The sequence below is a fragment of the Clinocottus analis genome, unplaced genomic scaffold (genome assembly GCF_023055335.1).
Source record: "Clinocottus analis isolate CAN_PGR_092001 unplaced genomic scaffold, fCliAna1.0.p SCAF_11, whole genome shotgun sequence".
NCBI lineage: Eukaryota > Metazoa > Chordata > Actinopteri > Perciformes > Cottidae > Clinocottus > Clinocottus analis.
In genome coordinates, this window is record NW_027175832.1 from 9196477 (window position 1) to 9216363 (window position 19887).

At 42.8% G+C, this 19887-nt stretch overlaps 1 protein-coding gene across 2 annotated transcripts in view; it reads left to right on the forward strand.

The window, feature by feature from the left end:
- Positions 1-19887, forward strand: part of ctnnd2b (catenin (cadherin-associated protein), delta 2b) — a 149156-nt gene that overhangs the window by 82727 nt on the left and 46542 nt on the right. The window contains exons 6-12 of one of the 2 annotated variants that reach the window (XM_068571621.1): positions 6902-7053; positions 7411-7584; positions 8838-8983; positions 10851-11098; positions 11964-12095; positions 14969-15212; positions 17881-17937. In XM_068571621.1, the coding sequence (XP_068427722.1) occupies positions 6902-7053; positions 7411-7584; positions 8838-8983; positions 10851-11098; positions 11964-12095; positions 14969-15212; positions 17881-17937 (1153 nt within the window). Of the gene's footprint in view, positions 1-6901; positions 7054-7410; positions 7585-8837; positions 8984-10850; positions 11099-11963; positions 12096-14899; positions 15213-17880; positions 17938-19887 lie in introns of both variants that reach the window. The other variant, XM_068571620.1, reaches the window with a different exon arrangement.

The window sequence follows — 19887 nt, forward strand, 5'->3', positions numbered from 1 at the left end:
TATCCCTGATGCCGTTTTTTTTCTTTTTTTTACTGCCGATACTAATTGCCAATCACTGATGATCCATATTGTTGGTTGATTATAGCAGCTAGTCTACGATGCTCCACACAATTTTTTTTATGCCTCCAAAAAATCATTTCAACTGCTCTAAAGCCAGTAAATCATCAACATTTCTCAACATTATCCTTCATTGTAGTAATTTATAGTGTTTTTATCCTCATATCAAACCCCAATTCAAATGATTAAGAAATAAAAGATTGTATTTTTATGGATTAAAGCAAATCTTGTCATAGTTTTAATGATGTAATATAATCAGCTTAAAGCTTTGTGTCAACAGATCATGAATCATCTCTATTATCTCTTTCAAACTACTGGATTTACTGGATTTGATGTGGACACATCATGATATTGGTGTAATTTACATTCATCTAATACAAACTTTTACTGGACAGAGCCTGAAAGTGTTGTAATGTAACTGAACGCAAAAGTCGTACTCCACCTGTCAACGTAAATACAGATTGTTGTTGTTGTTGTTATCAGAGATTGGTGAATATAAAAGCGTAAATGTTGATGTCCTGATCGCATATTTGACTGAATATTGCCGGATAACGACCACCAGTAAAACTTGATTTCACACTGTGTTGGTTAACTTTAAACTGTGTTATTTATCTGCTGTTGACATGCGTGCCGAAAGCGAGTGGGATCTGTATTGGATCACAGATCAACAGGAGTCCATTGCATCACTAGTAAGCAAGACTGATGAGAGCTGTGAGAGTCAACTAAAAAAGTTTAGGGCCATGAAACCAAAATAATGACAAAACTGGACATAAGGGTCTTGACACGCTTTTTTTTTTTTTCTTCTTGTCTTTTTTCAGTGTGATTAATTGACTTTTTTTCATTCAATTCATTCCTTCAGGGATGACATCCATGTCTCATGTATAGGCGACCCCATGGGAGAGAGGTAGCTGTCAGAAGACATGCAGAGCCATGCCAGTAGTTTGATATGCTAATTCATCCTCGCTGGGGTAACAGCTGGCCTGCTGTTCACAGGGGCTGAGAGGGGAGGCACACACACACACACACACACACACACACACACACACACACACACAAACAGACACTCATATATGGACACATGCAAGTAAAAAGCACTGGCACATAAAGCGCATGCATTTATAATTACACATGAGGCATGACTCATAACTCAGCATAAATTAAAACCCAGAAGAACACAGGCCTACATGCATACTTTGTTCATGCACTGGTAGATACACATGTGCATACAAAACTCAATCCATTTCCATCCATTTTTCGCCGCTTATCCGGGGTCGGGTTGCGGTGGCAACAGGCCCAGCAGGCAGACCCAGGATTCCCTCTCACCCACCACATTTTCCAGCTCATTCTGGGGGACCCGGAGGCGTTCCCAGGCCACCTGGGAGATACACTGCCTGGCCAAAAAAAAAGTCGCCACCAAAAAAAAGGTCACACACTAATTTCATTGTCCCGCCTTTAGCTTTGATTACGGCGGCCATTCGCTGTGGCATTGTTTTGATAAGCTTCTGCAATGTCATAAGATTTATTTCCATCCAGTGTTGCATTCATTTCTCACCACGATCTTGTATTGATGATGGTAGAGTCTGACCATTGTGCAAAGCCTTTTCCAGCACATCCCAAAGATTCTCAATGGAGTTAAGGTCTGGACTCCATGTGTGAAAGTGATGTCTCATGCTCCCTGAACCACTCTTTCACAATTTGAGCTCTATGAATCCTGGCATTGTCATCTTGGAATATGCCCGTGCCATCAGGGAAGAAACAATCCATTGATGGAATAACCTGGTCATTGCTGAACCTAGACCTGAGCAACTGCAGCAACCCCAGATCATAGCACTGCCCCCACAGGCTTGTACAGTAGGCAGTAGTAGTTAAATCCAGGTGACGACTTTTTTTTTGGCCAGGCAGGGTATAATCCCTTCAGCGTGTCCTTGGTCTTCCCTGGGGTCTCCTACCACTTCGACGTGCCTGGAAAACCTCTAATTGGAGGCGTCCAGGAGGCATCTGGATTAGATGCCCGAAACCATTTCAGCTGACTCTTTTTAATACGAAGGAGTAGCGGCTCGACTCCAAGCTCCCTCCTGATGTCCGAGCTCCTAACCCTATCTCTAAGGCTGAGCCCGGTCAACCTACGGAGGAAACTCGCGACAAAACTAGGAATAGTAATTATGCTTGTTTTCTGATGTTTACAGTTACAGTTACTTAACAGTTACTTAACCTACCACCTGACTAGTCAAAAAAAAAAGACAAACTAAAGTCGAGGTAAGAGACAGACGGAGAGAGACAAAGACAAATGTGAGAGAGCAAAAATTACCCAAACAATGTAGCTTTAAATTACTCTTTGCTAATCCCATACCACAAACATTGATTGTCCAATCATAGCTTAGCAACTAACTCGGCACAGCGTTGGATTTGTCGAGGGCCGTGCGTGGGGCTGCAGAAAGAAAGATGTATTTAAAGAACAAAGTAGTGGATTAAACATGAACAGCAATGGTTAGCATAGCCAGGTAACGAGTTTACTACGTCACCGCAATACGAACAACGTGTTATTTCCAAGAACAAGGAGCACGTCATTAACTCAGTTAGTCCTTTTTGGTTTGTGAGGCTCACAGGCTATGTTAAGGAATACAACAAGTTCATGAACAGCACATCAACTGTGTAGGAGTCATGCTATCAGAGTTTATGCTAGCGTTATTGCTCTGTGCTGATCTTTGTTGGATTTGGGGATGTTTGTTCAGTGTTACCCAAGACAGCGTCACATTCGCCTTAGTTATATGACGTACAAGCATTTCTCTTGGGTCAATTGTGGAGCTTGCATTGTCTACCTCTGTCTGAAAATCAAGGACTTATTGATTTGGAAATGACTGAGGATTGTGCGAGCGGTCATTAGTATTTATTTCATCATGGTTAAGACAAGAAGAAGCCAAAAAAGCTTCAACATATGGGCAGTACATAACACATAGACAAATGCATACAAGCATGAAAAGAACCCTTATACCGTAGCACGTACGATTAGATACATACTCACACAATCACACACACACATACCTGCAAGACACACGCACAGTAGCAGAATCCACTCTACTCAAGCTGCTGAGCAGATTAGTGCAACACAGCGACAGAGTACACCGAGTGTCTTCATGCTACATGCCGGTGATGCTCGCCAGTGTGCATGTTAATCTGTGTGTATACCACTATGGTGCACAGAGCTCCTTTGGTGTGTGTGTGTGTGTGTGTGCGTGTGTGTGTGGGCGTGCGCGCGCGCGTGTGTGTGTGTGTGTGTGTGTGTAATGGGGGGGATATTCCTGACTGCATCCAATGGATATCTAAAAATAGATGAAATATTAAAGTGTCAATATAGAACGCTGGTTGTGACACGGAAAAAAGAATGGATAAAGATTAATAAGCCCAAATGTCTATCAGTGCCATGGCTACACATGTGCAAATACATATATATATATATATATATATATATATATATATATATATATATATATGCAGAGTTTATATATGCCATATATATATATATATATATGCAGAGTTTATATATGCCATATATATATATATATATGCAGAGTTTATATATGCCATATATATATGTATATGCAGGAGGGAGAGAGATGTGCATATGTTCACTCATCTCTGAAAAGATGACTAAAATGCACAGGGAGAGACCCTCTCACATCACCCCATTACTTTCTTGCTAATACACCAATACACACACACACTCACTCGATCCCTTCTCTTAGATGGATTCAGTGGAGCCTTTAGGTTTTTTTTCTTTGCCATCTGAGCCATAATGTATTTATGAGGCCCCCTCGCTTCCCTAAAGGCTCTGCTACCACCCACATGAAGCACACTTAAAGTGGCAAACAAAAAACTGAGGAAAACATCCCCTGGCTTTGTGCACGCAGCCGGGTTTAAGCGCACGAGTGTGCAAATCCATCCGAAGCAGGCTGTTGTGTACAAATTCCTACATTGCGTCATGTGTCTCTGCACGCCCAAGACAGGCCTATATGGGACATGGAGGCCTTGACCTCGTAAACTCACCCAGCACACGTAGCTTAATATCACATTTTTAAATAATGCACAGTCACCAGCTCCACCGCCTGCAGAAGCCATCCAGCTGCACTTTCAGGCGGCTTTTCACATTGGCCGAGCCTTGTTTATCCGACGCACTCATCGGCGGTGACTCCGCTTGCCGGTGGCCGCTGACTTTTATCTCGCCCATGCAGTTGATATTGACCGCCGGCACACTGCGATTGCTCATTCTCTCTTGTTTAGTCATCACAAAAAAACAAGCGTCTCAATGCGCCACACTCGCTTTCATTCTTAGACTGCTAGCAAAAAAAATAAAAAGGTGACATCAGTGGAGATTAAAGGGACAGCCACTGTTGATGGAGGACAGTTCAAGAACTCCTTTGAGAGTACAAATGCTGAGCAGCAGCAATTTATTGGTCTATCTGGAGCCGATAGAATGCTGTAAAAAAAAAAGAAAATCGTAAGTGCTAAGTGGTTTCATAGAAAGCCTGATTTACTACAGCAAACTGCTAGTTGGGGCGGGGGTTGTGTTTTAAGTAACATTTTGTGTAGAAATTGGTTTTATTTCTGAAATTAAAGCTGTCGATGAGGCACATTATGGCTGCCATCTCCAAAAGTAAACATATGGCGGTTGCATTACACGTTTAACAGGATTTCAATAAGGGAAAGGGGGAGTTTTGGGCCTCCTGTCCTCCTCAGAGGATTCCTTCAGTTCGTTTCAAACTTCATGGGCCATCCAGACAAACTCACTGTTAACAGTCTACAAAACATTCTGTCGACGCTTTGTCACCGTGCATCCTGCACACGCTCACATGTGACAGCCCACTTGGTTTATGTGTCATACTCCCTGCACGTTTAAGGAAGAAAGTAAACAACCCATGTGCAAATGCTTCAGAAACATGAATGAGTTTGTGTGTAATCAGCAGTGAAGCAATCATATATATATATATATATATATATATATATATATATATATATATATATATATATATATATATATATATATATATACACATGCATACATACATACATACATACATATATGTGCGAATCAGCAGAGACATGACATTATTACAAGCCGACAGAGAAAATGATTTCCATCCTCTTCCACACATTGGCTGAGCCAGAGTTATTTTGAGTCATCAGGTCGGGACGTATGCCGTTGACTGCCTGACTGATTTGGATGGCTGACCAGCTAGTGCAGCTCTCCATAGGCGCCGACCAGCGGATCTTTGATTTGGCAGAAATGTGGAAGTAGCAGAGAAAGAGTTGTGGTACTAAAAAGACCAGCTCCACTGGAAGGTGTTACACGGCAGCGTGTCAGTGTTGGACACACTTTGATTTTCACGAAAGATGACATTACAAAGCGCAGAAGATGTGTCATGAGCCACGGACTGAGCTCAGCCATTAATGTTTCCGGGAATGAGAAAAAGAAACATGATAAATGTATCGACCTTTGAAGAAATAGTTCTTTCCTTTCTTGCTCACCCAAAGTCAGATGCACACCCGCGTTACCGGCTCGATGTTGTTGGTTTGTTTGTTTGTTGGTTGCCAGGAGGACGGAAAAACTGCTAGCTATATTTTCATGGTAAAAGAAAAAACCCATAAGATCCAAGTAACGAACAGTTATACATATTCCTTTCACATAAGTCTCAAGTCTTTGAGCTGGGTCCAATTCTCAAATCTCATCGCTAAAATCCAAGTCAAGTCTCAAGTCTCTGAGCTTGAGTCCAAGTCAAGGCTTTAAGCTCAAGTCCAAGTCTCAAGTCTCTGCGCTAGAATCCTTTTCCCTATAAATATAAATCAGGGAGTAATCTAGGATCAATATGCCATCACAAGCTAATTCATTAATCTCAGGGCTCCCATTGAAAATAATGAATTCTGCACACAAATCAGTCAGCGTCAAACAACTTGATGCAATGTAAGGGATCTGTAACTGCTCTGCTCAAAGAAACAGAAACACACATTTAAAGATGTGTAAAGATGCATGGCTGATTTAAGGGAATAGCTTTTTTTTTTTAATAAAATAAATGTCTTTATATAAACAAAAAGTGTATTCATTCGGGACGTGCAGAGGCTTAAAGAACGCACATCAAAAGAGAAACGATATTATTGCAACACAAACGATGAGGGAGCTTGTGCACTATTGGCCTCATTCTCCTCTTACTGAATTATGCAGAGAAAATATGCCGTGGACAAGGAGAGAATCGGGTAATGGGAGAGTAATAAAGGAAGCGATGGAGGCAGAGAGAGTGATAAAGGAAGGGACAGAGAAGGAGTGATCTTTTAAATGGAGTTCAGGTGCAGAGTGAGATGCAGGGGGGTCACAGAGCACGAGAGGAAAAGAGCAGCTCGAGGCTGGAGAAACACGGCGGCTAGAAAGCAAATGGTTGTCTCGAAGAAGACGATTCCATTTCAGCCCTCCATCTACTGTTTCTTCCCGTCTTTTCTTCATTTCAATGTTGCTGCTGCGAACAGAAGCGGTTACATCTGTTGTACTTGCATTCTTTCATTTCCCGTCATAAAAAAGAAATAGATTGTATAATATGTGGGATGTAAACTGGGTTACAGAACGCCTTCAGGGCCATAAAGTGAATAAGTCTTGACAAAAATACGGACTGTTACAGACGTAAAAGTTGTAGGAATGCAGCCACATGAAAGCTCTCAAACGCTGAACAACTGATTCTTCTCGTCTCTAGAAAACCCGGAGCTTGTTGTTTAGGATTATTTTTCTCCGCTGCTCAGGCGCTCCCTGCCCTTTTAATACTTCATGAACACTTCCCTCCCCTGTCCTCCTTTCTCTCATCAGGACAAGGACTTCTGTCCCAAAGTGCTTTGCAGCTCAACCACCAAGATGCCTATGCAGCAGCTGGTTACCATAGTAACCACGGGCTGGCACTTGGGGAATCGACCATGGGCCGATGCGGGCAGGTTGGAGGGGCTGTTCACAGCTACAACCAGGTACACTCTTCTTTTTCTTTTTCTTTTTTTTTTTTTTTACATATAATCAGAACATCTTTTCTCCCTTGTTTATTTTTTCTCCGTTTAAAATGTTCTTTTCCTTCCTCCTCTGTTTCCACCTCTCTCCACTCATCCGCTTCTTCACCCTTCCTCACGCTATTCACCCTCTCTCCTCTTCTTCATGCCTCCCTGTGCTGCTTCGGCTCACTTCTCACCCCATTCCTTCGTGTTTCCTTTGTCCACCACTCTTCTCTCTCCATCCCTCCCCCCCATCCTCTCACATTTACATATATCCTTACTTCCTCCCCACTTGCTGCCTGTCCTCTTCTTTCCATCCCCTCTCCCTCATCTCTCCAGGTGACCACCAGCCGTGCGGCTGCCCACCTAGCAGGTACGGACTTGCTGTCCCAGTCCCAGAGAGACTCATTCGCCCAGCAGGCCCATGGCAGCGCCTTCCACATGCCCACTGATATCGGATCTGCACCTGCTGGACCCCCCATGTATTACTCCTGCGCCACTTTGCCTGCTCAGGTACAAATCCCTGGAGAGATTACTGTGATGCTTCTATTGTCTTTGGGGGTTTTCACCAATCCTCTATGCAGCACACTATTAGTGGACTCCTGACCAAGTGACACCAAGAGGTTTTTGAGTTACTACGGCCCTGTTTATTGCGAGAGTTTATATATTTTGATGCAAATAATTAATAACGAAGAAGGTTCGGCCCATTTGGAGTGGTGGGGGAGCTTTCAATGTTCCTGTATTATCAAAGGGGGCTTGTCATGTAGATCCACCATTATCTTACAGTGCATGCAAGTCCAGACTCACAAAAAGAAAATGCCTCAAAGCAGTTATGGCTCATAACTCTTTTGTGTTTTTTTGGCAGATGTTAGAATCAAATGCTGTTAGATCATGTCATGCTTATGTAACAGAGTGAACTCTTCCTCACACATTGTAGTTTTGACTTGCAGACAATCGCACCTTTCCACCCTTTTTGAATGAACTTCTTCACCACAAAAGTATCACTTCAATTTGTGGCAGACGCGTGTTTTTTACTACTACAACGTGCCAACTCTGCATCTATTCAACATCACCGCTGTCTTGCTGTATAGGGAAGAAACGGCTCATCTGGCATCCTTCTCGCAATTAGCAGAATGGGCTTGTGGGATCTGCAGGCAGTTTGTCTTGTCGGGTCGGTCAGCAGTGCGGCCCACAATGCACCAGATAAAATTCTGTCCTGTTAGCCTCTGATTTACTATTTTATTGCTTCTCCTTCTGCCCTGCGCTTCATTCAGAGTTTAGAGATTTCAAAGAACACCTTGTTAATCGTGTCTTTGAATGAATTCAAACAGATTTACCGACACCGCTCCCCTGAATCCTCAGCATCCTCCCTTCAGCACATGTTGACCACGCTCATCTGAATTAACGGAGCGCATGAAAGTGGCACCTTTGGCTCTAAAATTGCAAAAGCCCGTGAATATGTCTTCAGCGTATTCCCCCCGGTCGGGACAAAATGAACCTAATTCGTCGGCCCTTTTGCTTGCAGTCGGATTACATGTTCCTTTGCTTGTGATAAAGTTCAGAGTCATCCCTTCATGTTTGGTCTGATGACTCCTCTTCATCCAGATGTTGTCACAGATTAGAGTCTCCCCTCTCTGGTTTCATCCAGCTCCCGGGGGGGGAGTTGTTCATCACTCTGAAAATAATGATATGAACAAGAGGAGCGGATGAATATTTAAAGTGAGTGACATTAGTCTCATTAATGAAGCACATCTCCTCTGTTATAGCGCGTGAGCTCCCCTCTGCATGCAGTGGGATCCCCTACCAAGTTGCAGCGCCTGGGATCGGCCTCCTCCGACATGCCCAGCTACGCCACGCTGCAGAGGGTGTCCTCGCCCAAGCAGTCGCCCGGCCGACTCGCCAAGTCCTACAGGTTGGTCCGACCGCTCCATTTAATCCTGGATTACGCACGTTGAAAATAGTTACACTATCACTAACGTTGGGTGAATTTCACCCGAAGTTAATGATAAAAAATATACTTCTCATGGAAATATATATTGAAATACAACAATAGTTGAAGTACTCTTCTTTTATTTTGGCCTAAAGAACTTCTCATAAAACTAAAAACAAATATCACTGGGAGACCCTAAAAACAGGATTAAAATCCAGTGAAAAATTTGCGAATCGTCAATTATAAATGATTAAAAATATAAATAAAGGAGCTATGAACTTGTCATTTGGTCCAAATGTTCCTGGGACATGTGAGTCTTGTTCTGTGAAAATCCATGTTAAAAAATAGTTACACTCTCACTAACGTTGGGTGAAAATCACCCGAACACGTACCTGTAGAAAAAAACAGTGATTGGAGCAGAAAGACACGCCCACTTTCAATAAGACACGCCCACCTTCAATAACGTCTGTGAGCACCATGAAGCTATACAAAGACCCACGCAACTCAGACAAAGGCAACACAATGCAAATAATGTAACAACAATTGCTCGGGTGAAAACCACCCGACGTTAGTGTTCTTGAGTTCAAAGGGGCTCATTGTTGCGTGAGACGTTTGCCGGTCCCAAAGCAGAAGGGCATGGATCGACTGATCACTACCAATGACTCAACAATTACTTCACCTGATGCTGGAGAGCAATTTGTTCCATAATGATAATTCCCTGCATGTCTGAGTCAGGTTAGTGGTAATAGTTAGATTGTTGTATGTTGTACTTCATCATGCCTCCGTTAGCTGAAACCAATTTATATGCCATAGCAACAGATGTGTTGCAACTGTAAGTGTAAACAAGGTGGAACGATTAAAGCAAAGACCTGGAACACAAGTCTGGAGTCTGTATGGACCGCTGTTCGTCTACACTGCATTGGGCTTACACATTCCTTTGTCGACTTGAAAATCTTTCCGAAATAGACTTTTCTCTACTGCGTCTGCCTAAAGTCAGACAATTAAAAGCACTCAATGTACTGGTCGACAGAGTTTGTTGCATTGAATGGGGGTTTAGTGCGCAACTTACAACCGATAAATCTTTGATGAAGATCCTGAAGCACAATCTTTCCATTGAAAAAGACAGAGTGTTAAAGCCCGATTCAAGTATCAAATTGCTCCTGATCCAGTTGGGACAAGCTCCTGCTGCTCTGACGAACTTTCAAAACCCACAGACCTATATTTTATGTCATCTTGGACATACCAGGCAGTGTGTTTATTTATACACAATAATACACAATATATTTCTTTAATAGAGTGTTGCAGCCTTCAAAACAGTCTCGAGTTTGGATGTTATACTCAGTGTAATATTTGTAGTTTTTCATAAAGAGCTGGAACACGCTGATATAGAATATATATATATATATGATAAAGTCGGTGTGGAATAAAGTCCTATTTATAGTTCCTTCCTCCAGTAGTCATCTGCCTACGACCACCAGGGCCTGCAGCTGCCGTTTACGACCAACCACACCATATGCACCGTATTTGGAGTGACGCAAGCACTTGTTTTGGACTATATTCGCTCCTTACGAGGATTTAACAACCATCAAGCTTCTCAAGGGGAAACAAAAGGGGACAACTGTTTGTTGAGGAGTTTAAAAAAAGCCCTTGAGCAAGTCAACATTTAATTTTGATGAAGTAAAGGGACAAGGTGATTGACAGGTCGCTACCAGAGCTGTCCTCGTGCCTAGGAAACACCTATGTCTTTCCATCTTAGTTGTAAATAAGATTCAGTTTTCCATCATCTCATTCTGAGAAATCGAACACAAAAAAAAAATGGACCGAATCGTGACACTCCCTCCTCCTGCAGCACGTCATCGCCCATCAACATGGTAGCATCGGGCGCCGCAGGCTCCTCCTCCCCCCTCCCCATGGCGGCCTCCCCAGGGGGAAACCACTCCTCGTCGCCCATCCACCAGCTCAGCTCGGTGGTGGGCAGCTACGCCACCCTGTCGCCCAAGCGCATGCTGCATCACATCGGAGCAGACGGCTACAAGATTTCCCACGAGCTGTACGCCAACGCAACCCTGCAAAGGCCTGGGAGCCTGGCAGGTAGAGGTCAGGTCAACTTCATTAGTACTTTTCCTAATGTGTGGATGAAGTGGTATGTCTTGTCATACATCCATTTCGGAGGGGTGGGAGGGGCGAGGCGTCGATTATTTGAAATGTATTTGATATGTATGAAGCTGGTCCAGTAACAAAAGTGCACATATTAGCTCATGAACAAAATTATTGAGTTCCTGAACTTAAAAATGCCTTTGTATGTTTTTTTAATACGATTTAGTTTGTGACATTATGATGGATTGTCTTCAGGACCTCACATTTGTTTGTTCATGTTAGTTAAGGTCACTTAAATTCACTTTCCTTGTCATGTCTAATTGGTATTCATCGTCAACATAAGCACAAGGATTCAAAAGAAAACGTATGAACAAATATTTGATTCAATTGGCTTTGATCTAAAATGTATTGGATTGCAAATGCACTCGTGGATTTATGACCAATTAATCAAAAAGATGCATTGTTCCTACTGAGGACCCTTATAAAAACAGTCAAATGTGCCAGTGTTTGGCTTTGTTTTGGGCTTTTAGTCTTTTATACAGTTGAATGAAAATGTGCACAGGTTAAAAGTGATTCTTTTAAAAAGAGACAACAGTTATCGTCTCTATTATTAATGTGTATAAACATTGCAGATACTCTGCAACATACAATTAAACAGATGCATATGGTAGCTTTCTTTGCGTTACAACTGGTTTATAGTGGACTCTGTGGACTACGATGGGAGTCGTGTAGTCAACATGGGCCCTGGAAGGAATATTTTGCCTTGACAATATGGGCTTACTTGGCTTGGCGATCAACCCCGAGAATAAAGTGATCCGTCCCTCCGTCAGTGCAGCTAACCTCCGCATGGCCCTATGTTCTCCAGGCTCCAGAGGCTCCTACAGCAGCCAGCACAGTCACCTGGGCTCCGAGCTGCGACCTCTGCAGTCTCCAGAACACCACATTGACCCCATCTACGAGGACAGAGTCTACACCAAGCCCAACCTGAGAGGACAAGGTAAGCTGAGGGGAAAAAAAGACATGCGTGATTCAGTTAAGGTGTAAAGGACTGTGTAGAAATATAGAGTCCACAGAACTGTATCCCAGAAAGCAAAGAGAGTAGAAAGGAGGCGTCGGAGAGACGGCTGAGCAAAAAGCAAACATTTGATGGACAGGAATATTCAAGGGAAGCTGAAGATGTTCCTAAATTATAAAGTGACAATGTGACAGCGTTGCAGCCAAGGTGTTTTTCTGCATCTCTTCTGAGCTTTCTACCTTTGTTGAATTGCATCTCTAAACCTCTGGAGCACTAAGTGTCAAACTGCAGGCAAAAGCTTTTTTGATTTATTTTCTTACCAATAAGTTGTTCTTCATTTCTTATAACTGCTCTATAAAGCATTAGTAAATGACTTATGAATATTACTAAATCTCTTAGTGTGAGTGGTACAGAAGAGATAGAAGGAACAGGAGAGGGTAAGGAACCTGTAGTAACACTTTGAGTACATCAAAGCTGTAAAGACAAAAAAAGAGCTTGAAATAGACCAACATTAAAAATAGCTGCAGCGTGCAGTCAATCAGCCACTGGACCTTCTAAATTTAAAAGAATCAGAGTAGAAAAAGACATCACATGTCACAGTGAACAAGTGATGGATCAAAGAAATACCGTGCGGCACACTGTGAAGTAAAGCAGAGAAAGAGTCCGGTCCAGTTCATAAGGACAAGTGTTCTGTGTTGTTACATTGAAGGCTTTCCTCGTCCCATCTAAATCACGTGGCTCTCTTTACCCGATCAGGTAGGCAAATCCAATTGGGGTCTCAATGGCAATTTGTCTCTCAGTCACAGTCTGTTAACTAATTAGTTTCAAGGCTGAAAATTAATCTCAATTAATCCCATGGGCGTTAGCTCTGGCGCTTTGAAATCAAAGCAAATCAACCGTGTCCTAAAACGTTGTCTGCGCCGTGCCGCCGGCTTCGGTCGCCTGAACAGTGTACAGTTGCTGAAAATGGAAATAAAATAACATAGAATCTATCGCACAGCTTCCACAAGGTTTGTTATTCCAAAAAAAGAGAGATTTACTTTATTAATTAAAAGATTTGAGGCTGCGTTGCACCCCTTTCCCCCCACCCCATCCTCCCTGCACACACACACACACACAGACACACACACAGACACACATACACTGGTAGGTCACTTTGATGAATCAACATAACTCAATCATCGTCTTCAGCTTTGTGTCAGTGACTGTAAGTCACGACGGCGCCTCTGATCGTCAAATCCTTTTTTCTTCCTGCGCAACAGGAAGGAGCTGTTGAAGCCTGACTATGTTTCAAGGTCGATCCAGAAAGTTTTTGAGATAATGAAAAACAGGGTTGGAAACAAGGAGACAAACACTTTACACCCGACTTAACATCACAGGTGGACTTCCTCGGGCCTCGTTGCGGCCCCTGCGGTTATGTAGTTATCCACACACAGATGCACACACAGGCCGACCCAGCTCCCCTCCCACGGGGCCAGCCGGTGTTACAGCGCTTACTATCATGCCCAAGTTGTCTTTACAGCGAGGCTGGACTACCAACTTGGGAAAAGTGGGTTACGACTCAGGGGCACCGAACCCTCACTGTGTGGCAACAAGTGTATGTGCTTAAGATTCAATATGTTTTTACTGTCATATGCACAGCTAGCAGACAGTTATTCTATACAATGGAAAGCTTATTTTGCTCTGTCCTCCTACACAGAATTAATTAAAAAAATAAGGCACAAAATAGAAAAGATATAACAGTATTGCACAGAAGTATGATAAAAGTTTTGCGATGATAAATATGATCTTTTTATAAGTTCTTAGCAGAGGAAGCAGAATGCATACTGATATTAAAAGAGCGTCAGAAAAAAGCTTCAACACAGAGTGGGAGGCAGAGGTGTGGAATCAGGTTACATGACTTGTGCGACACGTGAAATGTTCAGACTTGGCTTACACATTAGACTCGACTTGACAAAATCAAAAAGATGTGCAACTTGTAACGTGAGCCTTTTGACTTGATATTCCATGCCTTCCCTCTTAGAGCCAGAAGATCACAAAGTATGTTATTTGAAAGAGTGCCACGATCAATTAATTTACTTTCACACTCGACTCTCGCCTTGTGTGATCCAATCCGACAGCATCCGTTGCAGGCGAAGAAACATTGACGGCCTGAAGTTACCTTACTGAGCATCATCTTGAAGAAAAATTTTTTGTTGCTGTACAAAAGTTATGTGGTGGTCAGCAAAAAAACTATTTGCATGATGCCAAACATGCAAGTTGAAAAGTACAGAGCTTACATTTGGCGAAGAGCACATTGTGACTAGGAATCAAAACTCCAAACGTAGGACTTGGACTTGCTTGTCTTGACTTGGGACTTGAGTGCAAAGACCAAAGACTTACTAGTGACAAAACAACGGAGCAATTCATTTGATTGTCATCACCAATATTTTTTCTTTATCTAATAATTAATTAATTTTGCATGTCTGTTTGTTTTTACTGCTTTTGTCTGTTTTTTGATCAATTATATTTTTCAATCCAAAAATATCCCCATTGGCTTTGTTCACCTTTTCACCTGAATTTGCACCACCTGTTGAGCTGTAAGTAGTCACTGCAGTTTTCCACGTTCATACGCATGAGTGTTTTATTATTATTATTTTTTTGCTTCCTCCCTCTCTGCTGTTTTCTTCAATGTCGTTGCCTTTTCTCTCTCTGTGTCTGTGTGTACGTGGCTCTTCGTGTTTGGTTCTGATTTTCTTCTTCCCCCTTCCTTTACCCCACCCCTTCCTCTGCTCCATCACACCCAGTGGTGAACCAATTGTACCAAGAGGTCCTCAACTATCTGTACTGTCCCTACTCTCCTCTCCCTGCTTTAGCCCCGCCTTCCCCCGGTGTCGACCCGATCCCGTTGCAGCGAACGGGAAGCCAGAGCACCACGGGCACCTTTCAGCGAGGCAGCTTCGCCGCGGGAGGCGGTGCGGCCGACTACACCAACCCGTACCGCACTCTGCAGTTCTGCCCATCCACCGAGTCGCCTTACAGCAAGTCGGGCCCCGCCCTTCCCCCCGAGGCCGCCTTGGGCCGCTCTCCGTCAGTGGACAGCATCCAGAAGGACCCAAGGTGAGGAGAAGCGAGGCGTCTTCATGTCCAATCAGCTCTGGCTCGTCGATGAAGCCCTGTTCTGCTTTCCCTTTCCCTTTTCACTGAACTCACTGAGGGCCAGATTCACCAATTAAACATAGCTATATCAAAAACCTGGACACATTAAGCTTTCACTGTGGAAAAAAAAGCATTTGATTGTAATCTTTATAAGAGTGTCAAAGCTTCCAAGTGTAACATTGTGACACCAAACAGACACCAACGGGTAATTGACAGGTCAGGATTTGGAGGTCCAGTGCTGTAAACAGGCTGGTTGAATCTGGGCTTTAGTGTGAGGCATACATCACGCCACATTCACTTTCCCCTCTAGTTTGCCTGGTGTCGGGGGCTCGTTCACGCTGCCGCAAGAATGCCTGCGCACACCTCTCAATTGTAAAGCTTGCTCCCGCTGTTAGGTGTGGAGTGCTGCTCCGTCAGTGACATTCAGTTACATTCTGTGCAGCAGGGAGACGGAGTTAATGAGGAAAGTGCATGAAGTCTGAATTCCGGCAAAGAGAGCTCCGTGTCCGAGCGTGGGTGCATTAAACTGAGGGAGACAAAGAGAGAGCCAGTGGCAGACCGACAAGAAAAGAGCAAGAGAGAGAGACATACAGAGCCACTGTAATAGTGTTTTTATTTTGTATTTTTATCATTATAATCAAGTTTGAAATACTCTTTGAATTGTGTCCTGGATTTTTCTTTCTTGAGACTCTTCTTTCTGACTAATGACTGCACAGACGTAGTGTCACAGATAGAAGCAGCCTAATTAAAGTTGGAGTGTCTCTCTTTGTGACATTGCAGCTTAGGTGTAGGCAAGATATATATGTGTGTGTGTGTGTGTGTGTGTGTGTGTGTGTGTGTGTGTGTGTGTGTGTGTGTGTGTGTGTGTGTGTGTGTGTGTGTGTGTGTGTGTGCTTGTTGCTTAAATGTTATATTTCTAATCAGGATGTCACTTTTCACTGAACATTTGGAAGCACACAAACGTCTCCAGCAGGGATAGGCGACTTTTGCTGTTGCCATTGCTCTTTTCTTCACCCATTGTCCAAGTGTTTATTTCTCTGTGCACATTGCATTGTCTTGAGCTCCGGCATCATTGTTGTCCAGCTTCCAGCATCCACACATCTGCCCTGCTACATTCAAAGGACTGCCTTGTGATGCATGGCATTTTGCTTTACCTCCACGACATGCAGCCAGCACTTGCACTGTGTGATTAAGACGGTGGTGCTATTTGAGTAGCTTAGTGTCCACATTGCATCAAAGGGAGGGTCCCCCCGAGAGTTGTCAAGTTTTACTGTTCCCAAGCTGGCTGCGCTGCAAGCTATTGTTTATTATCTCATATCTCTGTAAACAAAGAGACCATAACCAACAATATGTTAGTCCATCTTTAAATACTTTATGTCCTTCTTGTGGCACATCAGCCCCAAGCCTTTTTGTTCCTCATGAAGACATATTTCAAAACTGTTTCAGACCTGTATTTTTTTAGGCTGTGTAATTTCCTGAAAGAGAGGGCCACTTTAGATTTTAGCCAACGTTGCTCTAACGGGAGGTACTAGGGAAAACGTTGGGCACTACTTTTGGCTGCGGATGAATCCACATTTGGTGCTCTAGTGGGTATAGACAGCACCAGGACGGCGTATGCTGGATTCAGATAAACTCCTTGTCCATAAGAGGTCTATGGCACAATAATAAGATACAGGTCTATCAGGTTTCGGCCTCAAAGGAAATCCTCAGGGAATGTTTGCTTATAGGATCAATTGGTTTGGTCTTTTCTTAGGATCTGTTGACAACAAGACAAATAAAGACCAGCCTTAATTATGACAAGATGAAAAAAAAAATGAAAAAAAAACACCAAAGGAATGTGTATGGCAGCAAAAAAAAAGGTGAGCATCCATTTATTCTTCATTTGCCACCACATCAGTTAATGTGTGAAAAAGTAGTTGCTAACATTATATATTTAGATATTTTGTATCTTAAAATGTAACCTTCACATAACAGGCTTAGTAGCTAAGCTTGTCATTTACTCACAATTTGCTTTGCCGGTACAAATCCTGCTTTTCTGAGATAAAGCAAGTCACTTTCGATCACACAAAGGAAAATAAATTACACATGGAGGATTTTGTCATCTATATCCAGCAGCTGGGTTGACTAACAGGCCAACCTTGTAATAACTTGATGTGTTCCCCGAGCTTTAACAAGGATGTCGAAGTAAGGTCTGTGCAGGTAAACCTGATCGTTTGAAACCTGCAGGAAATCAGATTTTCTGCTTGCTGCCTGAAACTACTCTGATAATTGCCTGTTCTGAAAATGCTGCATTATGCTGCACCAGCCATAACCTACACATCCACTTTGATGTATGAATATGCACAGATCAAGGCGGTTCCCAGTTTTCATTTTTTTATCCTAAGACCCCGTCTTTACCCAACATAACCACCATCTCCACACCACCCGCTCTAAGTGCATGCCCTTCACCTGCCCACCTTCTCCACCATTGCCTGATAACCAGATGTTGAGAGAGAAAGACGAGTCTAGTGGCTACATATTGATTTCTACTTACCTATCATCACTATTATGACGGTTATTGAATAATTTGTTGCCAGACAGCCAACAAATACCTCTCTTTTGTTTCTCTCTGCCTGTCCCCCCTCGATAGGTACGACCCCGAATTCCTTGTGTGGAATCAAAATCAAGCCGAGCAAAGAATGACAAAGTAATCCAACTATTTATTTATACACATACATTCTGTCTATCTTACCTTTGTCTCATTCACTGAATCTTTCCATCTTCTCTATATGACACCAACATCAGACACAGATGTTAATGTTAGTGGCCACATGACATTTCACATTTGTATTGCCATCCATTTAGTGCTTTATTAAACAGGGGTTACTTTTATTTTAGCGTTACATCAATTCTAAATTGGAGACTTGATCAGAGTACTGGCTTTCGAAAGTTCTTTGCATACGTCATTACAAAACGTCCGAAAGGCATCCTCTGTGACCAAAGAAAGAAGTTGCAATCTTTCAAAATATTGCAACCTAGAGGGATATGGCTTATCAGAGCCTCTGTTTTTTAGAGTGTAAATATTCCTCATTCTCTCCTTTGGCTATCCACCCATCCCTTCATCCATTTATCTATCTGTTGATTTATTTGGTCATTCATTTGTCTCCATTGTCTGTCTCTCCTGGGGATTTCTGAACATGCTTTGTTGCAGTTGCATTCATATATCTTGCCCAATGTTCATTTTGACACCGGATTCAGATTTTTTTTAGGTGAAGTTATTGATCTTCTCGTCTTTGGTAAAAATATATATTCTTGTAGTTTGTTCCCCGTTGTTTTATTGCTGCCTCTTATAGAGTTTTAGTAGAAGTGATGAGGCATTTAATAAATTGTTGAATAAAAATGTCCATCTAAGAACTGTTAAACTGGAGAGGGGGGGGGGGGGGGGCTGCTGTAAACAATGCAACTCGTGGAGGTAACAAGGAGCTCAGTGTTGCCAGATTGGAAATGGCAAAGTATCGTACCAAAGGCTCAAAATGGTTGTATTTGGAGGATAATTATCGTGCATCTGGCAACCCTGAGATCGGTCGACCAATGACAGTTCTCTCTACAGTCAAGGCTGATTTATACTCGGGTTTTACGCAGAGACGCAAACACGCAAGACACGCATGAACCCCCTTGCGGAGTCAAATCAGCCAGTTTGCGTGCTTGCGTGACCCACAATTTCTGAATATTCGACAAAGCTACGCAAGCCGATCGCAACCCACAGGGCTGTGCTTGGTCTGCTAACCTCATCCTTTCTGAGTCTCGCATTTCCGGTTTCATAGCATAATACTGCTATTTTTAAAAGCCATAGCAGATACCCGAACAATGGATCCCGTTGAAAAACGTTTGGCTCAAGAGGTCCGCAAATATGAGCGTTTATATAACCCGTCTGAAGGAGTATAAGGACACGCAGATGGCGGTGAATTCCTGGAGGGAGATATCACATTAGACATTAGCTTAGAATATTGGCAGAAACACAGCATTATTAACAATACATGTTAACGTCATAGCTTTGGTTCTCAACAGTTGTTTTTTTTTTATTTAGGGTCAATCTTGTCGTCGTCCTGTGAAAAAGGTTGTCGCTGAATGTTTCCAAAATGAAGGCCAGGCTTGTCTCCATCACTTCAAAGTGAGGCTCAAATCAACACGCAAAAATCCGTGATAAAATAGAATACAGAGACTCTAGGTGGGGATGAAAATAAATTAAAATAATTTATTGCACCTATGCTGTCTGCATTAGCACAGTAAACAGACGATAACTAAAGAAGTGCGGTCCTTTCCACTGTCTGCAGCTGGCTCCTTAATGACACCTCTATCCTGTAAAAGCCTCGAACAAACATCATTTAGCAGATTTGTGAAGCCACACACTGGCACAATCTGGCAAATCAAAGCGCCGTTACTGTGGAGACGGCCTCTTATGTACTCGAACACGTTTCCTCCTTCAGGCTGCCAATAATTTATGGAAACCTTCCCGCTAACACAAAGAAAGATTTGTGCAAGACAGGATCCGACCCAATCATAAAAGTGGCTCATTTGATTTCATGCTCATAAGCACTGCGAGAATCTCTGATCCATATTCAGTCACAGGGGTTGAGATAGACCCTGTGTGTGTGTG